This window comes from Notolepis coatsorum (genome assembly GCF_963971535.1).
Source record: "Notolepis coatsorum genome assembly, chromosome: 15".
In the NCBI taxonomy this organism is placed as follows: domain Eukaryota; kingdom Metazoa; phylum Chordata; class Actinopteri; order Aulopiformes; family Paralepididae; genus Notolepis; species Notolepis coatsorum.
In genome coordinates, this window is record NC_140179.1 from 11,812,850 (window position 1) to 11,827,431 (window position 14,582).

A 14,582-nucleotide genomic window follows, 5' to 3' on the forward strand; every position below is an offset into this window, starting at 1 on the left:
TTCAGAGAAAACTCGAGGAACCCTAAGAACCAAGTCATTTGAACGTGTAGAATACACTGTAAAGAAATAAACTGTAAAAAATAAAACGTAAAAATATCTGGCAGCAATGGTTGTCAAATTACAAATTCCTTTATTTAATGGATAATGTTTTTATAAAAGGTAATTTACTGTATTTGCGTGGCATTTACACTTAAAGTAGAAAAACAAAAGTAATCTGTAAAATAATACAGTGAATTTCCCATTAATTATTATTATTTATTTTTTTACAGTGTAGGTTCCAAGATTCCATTAATATGTGTGTGTGACTGTGTGTGAGAGAGAGAAAGAGAGTGAGGAAAAGGGAGACGGTATATAGAGAGAGAGAGACATACAGACAGAGAAGGACTCACCCGTCCGGAGCACAGAGAAGAAGTAGAGCCAGATGAGGCAGATGATGGGCGCGGCCAGGGCTTGATTGACAGCTCCCAGGTGCACCTGGCGGTCCAGGCGGGCGGGCAGGTAGGCGAAGTACAGGTTGTGTTTGTCCACCAGGTGTTTCAGCATCAGATACAACAGACCTGGCAGAGAGAGACACAGACAGACTGTATTAACTCTCCTATTCACGTCTCTATTTCATTATATTATTATTATTATTATTATTATAAACACTTGTTGCATTGTTTTTGTTTTTTTTTAAGTCACAGTGAAATTGTACCAATACTAGCATATATGTATGTAAGTATGCATGTATATATGTAAACTGACATAATATATAGGTATATACCGGTACTGTATATATTATTTAAAAATAAATTTCATATTATATTTTATATAATTTATTCATATTACCATTGTTACTTATATACATGTTTTTTTTTATGTCATTATCATTGTCTTTCAAAATCGTTATTGTGCTTTGGCAACACATGTCATGTCAATAAAGCCTATTGAATTGAAATGAGACAGAGGAGATGGGGTGACATGATAGAGATAGGGGATGGATTGTAGAGGCAAAGATGTCTGTGGTAAGGTCTGTATTGATGTTAAGAACAGAGCATAAAACCCTCACCCTTTGTTTCAATACACCTTTAGTGATTAAAGTGGGAATCTGCAAGATCTTCAGTTTTTCTTTTATTGTTTTGGCGACATCTATTGGTGATAAGAGATCATTGCCGTTGCATTTTTTAACTATATTGATTTGCTTTCCATCCTCAGAATCCATGCTACTGGTGATGTAAACTGTATCACTTCCTGTGTGCCGGGTGATTTTCCCGGGAATGTCCTACCAGACACTAGTGCAGGTTCTATACAACAGCATATACAGCAGGTTCTATACAACAAGAGGTGCAAATCCAGAGCCTGCAGAATAATGAAAGACCCCCACCACCCCAATAACAGCCTGTTCCAGCTGCTGAGGTCAGGCAGACGCCTGCGAACCCCAGCTACTAGGACGGAGAGGCTTAGGCTAAGCTTCTTCCCCCAGGCCATCAGAGCCTTGAACAATGAACATTGAGAGACACAGAAACTGACCTATCCACACACAAGCACACACAAGCACACACACGACACGCACGCTGAGCACGCTCACACACTAGCAGCCACTTTAACACTCATGCCGCACACACGCACACTTATGGCCAAGAGGAAAGGCCACTTTAAATTAGTATAACATCAGGAACAGTGTATTGCACTACTAAAGCTACCTAGCATGTCCTATATGCTCTGTAAATACTATGTACAGATACCGAGATGTCACACCATGTTACCTGTTTATTGCACTGTTGTTTTTATTGGATTCTATTATATGTTGTACCACTGTATTTTTATTGGATTCTATTATATGTTGTACCACTGTATTGCACATCGTCGCGGGCAAGACCACCCGCATTTCATTGTATACCTGTATGCCGTGACAATTAAAACGCTTGACTTGACTTGACTAGTGTTTAGAACAGGCCAGAACGCCTATTCTTTAATCCCAGCCGAAGAGTGCTGCCGAGTGCTTCCGCGTTTTCCCTGATTGGCCGCGACACGCCCCGCGGCAGAGGAGCGAGGCATTATGCAGCCGTAATCCCCCCTGTTTTAACATCGACGATTAGCTCAACTCGTTCGCCGCCTTGCTGTGGAGCCTGCGGTGCATTGGTGACAAGTTCGAATCACTTCAATTTTTCTTCTTCTTTTTTTTACGTTTAATTAATTTATCATCTCTCGCTATAAACGTGCATTCTTTTGCCGGTTAAGTTTAGGCATTCTTTCGGAGTTGGTTAAGGTTAGGGTTAAGTTTAGGCATTCTTTCGGAGTTGGTTAGAGTTTGTCGCAGAGCATGGCAATAGAATGCCTGTCTGTCTTTCTTGACGCGGAGGCAGCAGCCTATTTCCGCTCTACCGCTCTGGCGCGCGCCGCGGTCACATGGGCGTCGTGGCCAATCAGAGAAACGCGAAGCACTCTTCGGCTGGGATTAATATAGACGCGGCCAGAACAGGCCACACAGTGTCATAGACGTAAAGCATTCTGGGATAGATTGAAGTTCAAGTTTCAAGTTCAAGTTTCATGTTTTGTTTTATTTGTCACGTTACGTATAAAGTACATGTACATTACAGTGAAATGCTTGGTTCTGTATGAGCCTGTAAGAACATTTTAAAAGAATAAAGTCCAAACACTATAGAAAATATACAATATACAAACTAAAGTACAACCTAAAGTACAAAATGCAAACAATGAGGTACAAAAATTATATAATAATAATAATAAAAAAATAACGAATGAAAAATACAAAACTATAATAACCACGGTGGTGCGTATCCCACCAATCACTTACCGAAAGGCACGATGACGGGGCAGGTGATGCTGTAGGCCATGATGACGGTGAACACACACAGAGTCCAGCCGTACATGGCTCCATATTCAAACTCATAGGCTTGGTTCTGTAAAAAGGTTGAAAGACAACGAGAGGTTGGTGGCCAGAAGTGTCTAAACTCACCAGGCATATTCACGGTCCTCCAAATTACTTATCTCTCAAACCCGCCAACTTTACTTGATCCTCCCATCACAACGGTTGCTTCAGTAGGTCAATTGGGAGTGCACTGCAATTAATCGGGTATGGATTCACACTCCTACACAAGGCTGCCCGTACGTCACACAGCCTGCAAAACAGCTCTGCTTCAAGTTCCTTATTATTTGAAATAAACTCAAAGTCTTGAAATAAATTTGATGCTCAACCCTGGACCACACTACAGTATCTTCTAGGCCTAATCTAGCCTAGCCTGAGAGGTCTGTCGTAATCTTGCAAGCTCAAAGATTGAGCTCTTGAGTTGACACTTACCCTGCTCCATATCCAGAACCATTATCAGAGTGGCAACTGCACTTATACAGGTCCTTTCGCCCAACATATATCATGATTGTATGAGAGGCCATGGTAAACAGCATAGTGAATACACAACGTGCAGTCCCCTTATATATTGTTCTGGATAGAAGTGGGGCCAGGCTAATCTGCAGAGCTCAACTTTTGAACGTGGGGGATTTCTGTTCTCTATTCCAGGCTAGATCCCACCTTGACTCATAGATGCTGTGCCCATGTTACAGGATTAATACACATCTCTTACACCCATATTGATTACAGAACCAAAACCAGGGCAAATTACAGGGCCAGTCCAGTCAAATAAAATACAGTAATCATGCATCATATGTTTAAAGTAAATTGCATTTGGTACAAACCCTTTGTGGTCTTTGTAAAATGTGGAATTGTCTAATTTTAGCTACTGTTTATATTGTACATATCTCGCAGTCCTATATATTGTCTGTTGTATATATGTCCTATATTATATATATAGAGTTGTGCCCTTCCTGATGACTTGTCGTACAGAACTTGTAAGTTGCTTTGGATAAAAGCGTCAGCTAAATGACTAAATGTAAAATGTTACTTTTGTGTTTTATATTCTAGATATTTTTATATACACCGTGGGAAGGGGGGCATGCAATTAAAATGTTGTGTATGTCTTGCAGAAATGGAAAACTTTCAATCCTTTCAGCTCTTGACTGACCTGTTTGACGTATTTCCTCTCCGCAGCGGAGCGGGCCAGCGCCATGCGGATGGTGTAGAGCAGTAACCCTGGCAACCGCAGCAGCTCCATCCCAGAACCCACCAGGCCCGCGGCGATCACATAGTTCACGAAGAACGCCCCTTGGTCTGGTAAGAACACGCACCTGGGAGAGGAGAGGAGGAGCGGAGAGAGAGGAGAGAGAGGAGAGAGGAGAGAGGAAAGAGGAAAGAGGGGAGATGAGGAAGAGGAGGAGAGGAGAGAGAGGAAGAGAGGAGCGGAAAGATAGGAGAGAGGAGAAGAGGAAGAGAGGAGGAGAGGGGAGGAAAGAGAGGAGGAAGAAAGGAGAGGAGGGAAGGAGCGGAAAGAGGAGATAGAGGAGATGAGGAAGAGAGGAGGAGAGGGGAGGAAAGAGAGGAGGAAGAAAGGAGAGGAGGGGAGGAGCAGAAAGAGAGGAAGAGAGGGGAGGAAAGAGAGGAGGAAGAAAGGAGGAGGGGAGGAGCAGAACGAGAGGAGGAGAGGGGAGGAAGAAAGGAGAGGAGTGGGGGAAGAGAGGAGAAGAGGGGGGGGAGGAGATGAGGGGAGGAAGAGACGAGCAGGGATGAGTGGAGTCAAAAGGTCAGGAAATAAAATGCGAGAGGAAAGTAGAATTGTCAGTGAATAGACTTCTACTGCTCAGATAAGAAGATATTACAGACTACTGCTCAGATAAGAAGATATTACAGACGTCTACTGCTCAGATAGAAGATATTACACTTATCAGATCTTTATGATACATCATGGATGAAAGAAGCCCACAGTAAAGAAATGTGCTGATTATTACTCACTCAAACCTCAGCTTCCCGTCCAACAGAAACTCCTTATCAAACAACCAGCGGAAGAACACTGCGAGGCTGAGAAGAGATCAGATAAGATAAGATATCCCATTATTGATCCCCTTGGGGAAATTCGGGCAGCATGGGGGAGGTACAAGATTAGATCTGACAATTAGACAATTAGATCTGAATATACAAATATGAGACAAAAATAAACAGTGTAAACAATATAATTAACTCATATTAACACTTTGGGTGCCGGGAGCCGTCTTTAGACGTCTTTGCTGGCCATGCTAAAGTTGCCGGGGGACGCTGTACGTCGTCTTTATATCAATATTTCAAAAATCTGCGATCGGATTCATAATGTCCCTCCGCTGGCCTGAGATCCACCAGCAGGACCCACTGAGCTCTCTGGCGGTTCAGGAGCGCCATCTGGTGGCCGATCGGCGCAAGCGCTTAACAGGAAGCGCACTAGAGGTTTTGCTAGACGTCCGTATTGCTTCCGGCCACTCGGTACATGTCCCGTGACTCTAGCTCGTCACTCTACATAGCGATCGATTGCCAATAACTCGATAAACAACATGATTTGGACGTATATACCATTATACAAGCTGGAGATGGACCGGGTAATAATATATCCCATAATGATAAAATTTCTACTCGACGATGATCGCCCAACGGCGCGCGGAGACTGGGGTGAGTTTCAGCGTGTAACGTTACCGTCTTCGATAATAACTGATATTATCAACATTTGACCCACATTAGATGATTGGTATAACGCTGCCCACGGAATTATAAACGCCCCCTCGCCCATCCGGTCAATATCAGATGACGTGTAGTAACTTCTAGAAGTACGTCTAGTTGGAATTTTTTATATCGCGCTGATTGCCATCAAACTGTATTTCATCATCAATATAATGCATTTGGGGCTATATATCACGTTCTGGAGAAAGCTGCAGAAAGAGATGAAAACATACTTATACATTAGACCATACTTTACTATGAATATGTGAATGAAAAAGTTTAACGTTGCTACACAATGAACAATACATATAGGACTTTGAATGGGCCCTAATAATGGCAATGTAGCAATAGAATTTAAAAAGTTATAGCCCTGCAAAGAAGGGGACTTTCTCCATAGACAAATAGCGCTGGCAATCTATGGTATATCATTAATTTAACCTTAGGCAACCAAAGTGTTAAAAAATACAAGAATAAACAGAAAACACAAAGGTGCAGATGAGGGTCTGTATGCCCTATCGGTTATATTATACAGATTGTACGTTACAATTACAATAAATAAAATAATTTAAATCTGAAACAACAGCAGAGATCACAATACAACTACTTGTACTACTTCAAATTAGTGATCAGACAAGAAGATGGTTATCAATTTCCTCTCTGTGCATTCAGTAGAAAGCTATCGACTGCAAGCTAGCCTAATTTAGCACAAATTAAGATTCAATATTCAAGATTGTTTATTGCCATGTGCACAGTTAAACAGACAGTTTGCCATACAATGAAAATCTTACTTTGCTAGTCCACCCTTCACACAAAATCACACAATACTTAACTAAAACATATTTAAATATAAGCGAGTGCTAGAAAATAAGGTAAAAATAGATAAATATATATATACAAGGCACAGTGAGTAACATTGCACGTTCCGATCAGTGTTTACAATATAAATGGAGGTGACAGTGTGGTCACAGCAGCAGTCAGGTCAGAGTGTCTGCCTGGAACAAAAGCGGGGTGGGGGGGATCAGTTTCAAGAAGGTGTGTGTCTGGGGGGGGGGGGGGGGGGGGCTAGGTGGGGGAGCTGGCATTCAAGAGCCTGATGGCCTGTGGGTAGAAACTGTTTGTCAGTCTCGTAGTCCTGGCTTTCAGACTCCTATATCACCTGCCTGATGGCTCAAGGTTGAAGAGTCTGTGTTGGGGGTGTGTACTGTCCTTAAAGGGGAGATGAAGCGTTAAACAATATGAGCCTAGTTTGTTTGTTGTGTACCTTGGGTAAGACATGGTCCTATAATCAAATGTGAAATCCTCCTTATTTGTCTGAAAACTCAAATGTAATTTCCCCGTTTAATAAATATGAATTCAAGAAGTTAAATACTGAATTAACGACACATTTATTAACAGGCTGAAAGTTAAAACGAATAAAAAAACAATGAGCCTATTTAATAGGCTAAACACTGTGCGTAAAATATAGGCTAAGCGGTGGTAAAAGGCAACTTTGGCTATAGCCTTCTAAAACAGGCTAAACTTCGTTTTGGCTTCTTGAGTTCACATTTCTTTGGTTTGCAGTGGTGCATCTGCGGGCCAATGTTCCGAGACATATTACATTTTATTTGTTAGGCTATTTGAATACACCAGCCCTAAATGGTGGATTCAAATAGCCTAACAATTATACAAATATATAAATATGTCTCGGAACATTGGCGGGGACACTGACAGCCAGCTGAAGCGCGTGGGCCATACATCCCAAACTTTGTAATCCTGCATCTTTCATGCATTTGACCACGTTTCGGGCATTATCTATTATCTTCGGGCTATCAATGGGGCAGAGAGTTTGTGTGGGATGACCTTGTTAAATGCAGAGCTATAGTCGATGAATAATACTCTGCCATTTAACAACATGGTCATCCGACACAAACTCTCTGCTAAACTCCTCACTGTGGGCCTGACACCGGCTCTCTGTAACTGGGTGCTGAACTTTCTTACAAGTAGGCCCCAGTCAGTCAGAGTCGGCGACCGGACATCAGGCACAAAGGTTCATCAAGTATCCAGTATCATCAAATTCGCAGATGATACTACAGTCATCGGACTGATCACTGGGGGAGCTGAGGAGGCGTACCGAAGGGAGGTGGCGGAACTGGTGACCTGGTGTCCTTGCCCTCTAAGGGCCCGCGTCCACCTAGCGCATATTTCTCCGTGAAACATGCTGGGAGTGCGCCGGCAGAGCTGGCTTGAAGCGCATCTTGTAGATGACAGAAACAAATCTACAGCCATGCCGCGGTTTTGCACATATTATAGCATATTTGAATAACTTTATTGTATATTAATTATATATATAGTTATTGCCTGACACCACAGTTCGCCCTTTGCTTTTTATTAGCTTTTTAGTAGTGTATTCGTGTAGTTATTATTATTAGTTTTGTCGTGAATCTCAATGGTCTGTGGGAGACAGCCAGACAGGCAGGCAGCTCCGGTGTCAGGTTACAAACAGAGTGGTAGATGAATGGCTGTGATTGGTTGTCTGAAAATGAGCTCCAGCGCATCGCTCTGAAAGTTCAGAAAGTTTCAACTTGCGTCTGCACAAAAAAGCTGAGAAAATAAGCCGACGGCAGCGCACTTCCTAGAGGCGGCCGCATGCGCTCCCTCCCCATTGGAATACATTGAAAACAGATGCGTGCGGTCAGAAATATGCGCCAAGTGGACGCGGGCCCTAAGTGGGTGAGGGTGGTGTGGACGGCGGGTGTTGACTGCATCCTCAGTGGACCAATGGAAGTGGATGAGGACCACTAGCCTACTGTAGCTTAACACTATGGGAGGTGTTTTTGGCCAACAGCTTGGTTAGCTGGTCAGTATCCACTTCCATTCCAAACGTTCCATTATGTTCCATTGCTATCCAGACCTTTATGTTATTGATCGCCTGGTGTTATTGATCGCCTGGTGTTATTGATCGCCTGGCGTTATTGATCGCCTGGTGTTATTGATTGCCTGGTGTTATTGATCGCCTGGTGTTATTGATTGCCTGGTGTTATTGATCGCCTGGTGTTATTGATTGCCTGGTGTTATTGATCGCCTGGTGTTATTGATTGCCTGGTGTTATTGATCGCCTGGTGTTATTGATTGCCTGGTGTTATTGATCGCCTGGTGTTATTGATTGCCTGGTGTTATTGATCGCCTGGTGTTATTGATTGCCTGGTGTTATTGATCGCCTGGTGTTATTGATCGCCTGGTGTTATTGATCGCCTGGCGTTATTGATCGCCTGGCGTTATTGATCGCCTGGTGTTATTGATTGCCTGGTGTTATTGATCGCCTGGTGTTATTGATTGCCTGGTGTTATTGATTGCCTGGTGTTATTGATTGCCTGGTGTTATTGATCGCCTGGCGTTATTGATTGCCTGGTGTTATTGATTGCCTGGTGTTATTGATTGCCTGGTGTTATTGATCGCCTGGCATTATTGATTGCCTGGTGTTATTGATCGCCTGGCGTTATTGATTACCTGGTGAGTCCCAGTGAAGGCAGGATCAGCACCATGAACAGCAGGAAGATGTACAGCTTGTGCATCATACTCAGCTGTTCACTGGATCTATAGAAATACAGAATATAGCACAGAATATTAATCAAGGTTCCCACAGACGTTGCAAAATGAAATATTAATACAGGAAGACATATAGCTGGTACATCAGAGGAGAAGCAGGTGCCACTGGATCAGGATATTTATTCATTAGGAATGTGTAAAAAATAATTCACTATGCAAATGAGGCCTTCATATGTTCGTCAATTCAACCACCTCTGAGTGTGGGTAAGAACCTGCTCCTGTGTGTGTGTGCGTGTATGCGTGTGTGTGTGTGTGCATAGACATGTACGGTACCCACACCATAACAGATATGCCTGCTGGGTATAATACTCCTGCCATTAACCTGGACCAAGATACTAGCATCACAACTGGAGTTGGTCCCCGGGTGGCACACTGGTCAAATGCAGAGGACGAATGTCCCCAGGGGATTAATACAAATCATTATTCATTCTTCTTACTGTGTGTGTGTGTGTATATAAATGGTATACAGTACTGTGTGTGTGAATCTATAGAAATGTACAATAGTGTGTGTGTGTGTGTGTGTGTGTGTGTACCTGCTCCACTGGGCCTCTCCCAGGGTAGAGTAGTAGACGATAGTTGGCAGCAGGGCGGAGAAGGACCAGAGCAGCAGAGTGGGGAAGAACTGACTGACCACTGCACTCTGAGGCGGGGGGGGGGAGGTGCAACACCTTTTAGTTCAGTACTAATAATATTACATAATATACATTATAATATTACTAAGGCCGTCAATCTATTCAAATATGTAATCTCGCATTAATCGCATATTTTTTTTATCTGTTCTAAATCTACCCTGATATCTACTGATATTTTTTCAAGTTTTAATACTCTTATCAACATGAGTCTACAAATGCTTGTTTTATGCAAAAAAAAATTGCATGTTTATTAATGAGAAATACTGTCCAGAATCTTCAAGTAACTAATATGTGCATTGTAAAAAAAAAAAAAAAAAAAATGCATCAAATTCAAAACAAACAGAGTGACGCAGAAAATAACTAAAGAAAATAATTATTTAAAACAATGAATAAAGTGTGCATGAAATAATAGGGGAAAGAAAAAGTTAGGAACTTGTTAGATTCACCCACACAAGGGCTGATGACTCACCCCCCCGCCCCCCCTCTCTCACACACACACACTCTCCCAGCTCTCTTTCTCTCTTGCCCCTTCCTCATCTCTCTCACCCCTCCCCCCTCTCTCTCTCTCTCTCACACACACACACACACACACACACACACACACACACACACACACACACACACACACACACACACACACACACACACACACACACACACACACACACACACACACACACACACACACACACACACACACACACACACACACACACACACACTGTTGAACTCTTTAGGAGAAAAGAGAGCCAAATGTATTTTATTGACTCAAAATTACATATATTATTTATCCAAAACAAATGGTACAATTTAAATGTCCCCTAAATGATCAAATGTACTCCTTGCAACTATTTTCAAGGTAAACCAGAAATTAAATGAACTTTAAGGGTAAAAAGAGAAATTTACATCAGGCATCTATGTGGGCAGCATGGGAGGGCTTGACTGGTTTACCATCTGGCATATATGGGGGCAGCCCAGAGGACTTGCATTAAGACCCCAGCTCATTCAGTCCATGATTCAGTCAGTCATTGAGTCAGCTCATTGTGCTAAATGAGTTAAGCTGCAATCAAACCAGGAACGTGATGACCCAATGGTATGTTCACTTTTACCTTCCCTGCTTGCTTAGATGTGCATGTGCCCTGCTTGCTTTATGATATATGCTCTGCTTGCTCTGTTCATGTGCTTTGCTTGTGTTAGCATGTTAGCTCTGCTCAACATGAAATGTTTGTAGCATGTTAGCTCTGTTCATGTGCTTTGCTTGTGTTAGCATGTTAGCTCTGCTCAACATGAAATGTTTGTAGCATGTTAGCTCTGCTCAACATGAAATGTTTGTAGCATGTTAGCTCAGCTCAGCATGCTATGTTTGACATGCGGCCCCAGTGCACCCTGGGAAATGGTGTTTCTGTAGGCCTGTAATGTCTGGCATTACAACAGTTTTTGAATATTGTTTGAACATTTGATGCATGACATTCATGACATGGTTAAGTTTAAAGAACAATGTTGATTGGTGTAATAAATAAATAAGTAAATACTATATATATAATATAGGTTATATATGGTATGTTGTATATATATATATATTAAAGGTTATGTGGTATATATATATATAAATAAATAATAGATAAGTATATAAATAAATAATAAATAAATAGATAAATATATATATATATAATATAGGTTATATGGTATATATATATATATATATAATAAGAATAATACAAAATGTATTGGTAAATGCTGAATGAATGTTCTTAATGAAAATGCATTTGGTAATTGTTTATTTGAATGAACTGATAATATAGGCTAAATGTATTAATGTTAACTATAATTTATGGTATTATTATAGCCTATGTATGTATTTATGTTGATGTTGAAACATTTCCTAAACATTTCCTTTCATACCCTTTCAGGTTTATAACCTGCTATTGTGACTGCTATTGAGACAACTATTTGTCAACCAAATAAATGACAAACAAAGGTCAAAGAAGTCACAGAGTTATATCCATCCTTGATCACGTTGCCTGAGCCCTTCAAGTGGGGAAAATAAGAACAAACTTGACACACACTTTGAGTCAGAAACAAACATAGTATCAATGAGAGTATCAATAATACACCGGAGTGAAGTCTAGTAAAAAAAAATTAACGTTAATGTTGCGTAAAAAAATATATAGTGGCGTTAAAATAATTAAGTTAACGCGTTAACTTTGACAGCCTTAAATATTACATATACTTATTATATATTTCTTACATCATATTAATTCCTGTGGGGATATTTGGTTGTTGTCAGCAGCAAAAACATCAGACGTCAGAGTAATAAGAATATAGATAATAAGTTATGTATACTGTATATACTGACAAATTTACAAATGTCTACAGATATTGACATAATTGAGTTACGTTTGTGGTGTGTGTGTGTGTGTGTGTGTCTGTGTGTGTGTGTGGTATCTGTGCTATGTCTACAGATATTGACATAATTGAGTTACGTTTGTGGTGTGTGTGTGTGTGTGTGTGTCTGTGTGTGTGTGTGGTATCTGTGCTATGTCTACAGATATTGACATAATTGAGTTACGTTTGTGGTGTGTGTGTGTGGTATGTGTGCTACCATAAACAAGGTGGCCTGTTGGCATGTTAGATCCTAATGTGAAAAACTGTGATTTTATATGTCTGCATTTTATGTGCTCATTTTATGCCTGTCCTTTTTCTGTTGTGAAGCACTTTGAGCTGCAGTTTCTGCATGAAAGGCGCTATACAAATAAAGTTGTATTATTATTACCGTATGTATGAATGTATGTGATATGTATGTGTGTGTGTGGCTGTGCATGTGACCGTGTGTCATTAAAGGTAGTAGATGTGTGTGTGTGACTCACAGTGAGATAGTAGATGTGTGTGTGTGTGTCTCACATTGAGATAGTAGAAGTGTGTGTGTGTCTCACATTGAGATAGTAGAAGTGTGTGTGTGTGTCTCACATTGAGATAGTAGAAGTGTGTGTGTGTGTGTCTCACATTGAGATAGTAGAAGTGTGTGTGTGTGTGTCTCACATTGAGATAGTAGAAGTGTGTGTGTGTGTCTCACATTGAGATAGTAGAAGTGTGTGTGTGTGTGTCTCACATTGAGATAGTAGAAGTGTGTGTGTGTGTCTCACATTGAGATAGTAGAAGTGTGTGTGTGTGTGTGTGTGTGTGTGTCTCACATTGAGATAGTAGAAGTGTGTGTGTGTCTCACATTGAGATAGTAGATGGGCTTGGTGACATTGAACTTGTCCATGGTGCTGATGATGATGGAGGGAGTGGTGAGGAAGGTGAGGAGGAGGAAGAGGAAGGAGTTGAGGAGCAGGCAGCGGAGCCACCAGCGGATACCCTGCACCGACAGATTCTCCCTGAGAGAGAGAGAGAGAAGACAGGAGCAAGGTTAGAGGAGTGTAGAACGGAGGTGTATAAGGTCAATAGTAGTAATAGTCAGTGATGTTTGATGGGTTATTAAAAAGGAACATGGAAACATTATGCACTTATCGTTTTTTCCAGAGAGACACAAGATGATAGATACCAATTTCCTCTCTGTGCGTTCAGTAGAAAGCTATCCGGCAGCAAGCTAGACTAGCTTAGCACCAATAATGGAAGCTCTTCCTTCTTTTGCTGCATTTAAAAGTATGATCTCTGACCACTGTGTGTCCACTTGTAACCGTCTTAGCTGATTTCTTATTGTTCATTCTTATTTATTGTGCCTATATGTATGAAATTGCAGATAAACTATGTCTTGTTTTGTAAGCTTGTCGTCGCTGTAAATGCGGGTCATCTCAAGTTTTTGCTAAAAAAAGAGATCATTGATCTCAAGTGACTACAAGTAAAATAAAGGTTAAATAAATAAAGGTTAAAAAACACAAACACCTCTCCCGGAGCGTTAAGTGAGGCTTGTGGTCCGTATCTGCTTCCATTCATTTAATAATAATACATTTAATTTATATAGCACACTTTAAAATCTAACAATATCTCGGTGCTTCACAGCAAAAGAGAAAATACAAGGTTAAAAGTAAAAACATAACTGAACGTAGACCAAATGCGTCAAAATTTTTATAGGATTCTAGCACATTTTCAGAACAATAGCTCCTTTCGACCGATTATTCGACTATTCGACTAATGGGGGTCAGCCCTAGTTTGAGCGCAATAAAAAGGTGTCCAATGTGATCACAGACTTAGCATTTGAAAAAGAAAGCTCACCAGTAGATGTTCCTGGGGTGGGGTGCATAACTGACCCGCCAGCTCTTCACTTTCAGAGGTCCGCTATTGGACGAGGGCTGGGGCTCCCGCCCACAGCCGCACCTCACTGGTCCACTGGTCCCGCCCCCACAGTCCAGGGCGTTGAAGTCTTTCAGAATGCTGACGGGTAGAGAACGACACCTCGTCACTTACATGAATCCACAAAACCTAAAAACCTGTTTGTTATCAACATTAAACAGGTGCTGAAAGTAGTTTTTATTTGTTAAAATAAGTGTTAAATAGCTCTACATTCCAACAGCCATCACTGATCCAGTCCCTCCGCTCTGCAGTTAACAGAAAATAAATGTTCTGGTTCTGGTATTCCTTCCCATGTTTCTTATTTTTGCAGTGTGGAGTTCTCTTTCCTGATGGGATGAAGTGGGAACGCCTTTTGTATTTTCTGTTTACTGCAGAGCAGAGGGACTGGGAGACCCATGTCACTGACCAGACACTTTATATCAGTGATGACTGTTTATTGCAGAGCAGAGGGACTGGGAGACCCATGTTACTGACCAGACACTCTGTATCAGTGATGG

The 14,582-nt window shown here is 41.3% G+C and overlaps 1 protein-coding gene across 1 annotated transcript in view; it reads right to left on the reverse strand.

The window, feature by feature from the left end:
* The window catches only part of tmem63a (transmembrane protein 63A), a 78,204-nt gene that overhangs the window by 10,580 nt on the left and 53,042 nt on the right, over positions 1 to 14,582 (reverse strand). The window contains exons 13-20 of the mRNA XM_084330594.1: positions 14,008 to 14,166; positions 13,016 to 13,169; positions 9,694 to 9,800; positions 9,062 to 9,148; positions 4,844 to 4,909; positions 4,020 to 4,182; positions 2,798 to 2,903; positions 390 to 557 (exon numbers count right to left, since the gene is read on the reverse strand). Of these exons, the coding sequence (XP_084186720.1) occupies positions 390 to 557; positions 2,798 to 2,903; positions 4,020 to 4,182; positions 4,844 to 4,909; positions 9,062 to 9,148; positions 9,694 to 9,800; positions 13,016 to 13,169; positions 14,008 to 14,166 (1,010 nt within the window). The remainder of the gene's footprint in view (positions 1 to 389; positions 558 to 2,797; positions 2,904 to 4,019; positions 4,183 to 4,843; positions 4,910 to 9,061; positions 9,149 to 9,693; positions 9,801 to 13,015; positions 13,170 to 14,007; positions 14,167 to 14,582) is intronic.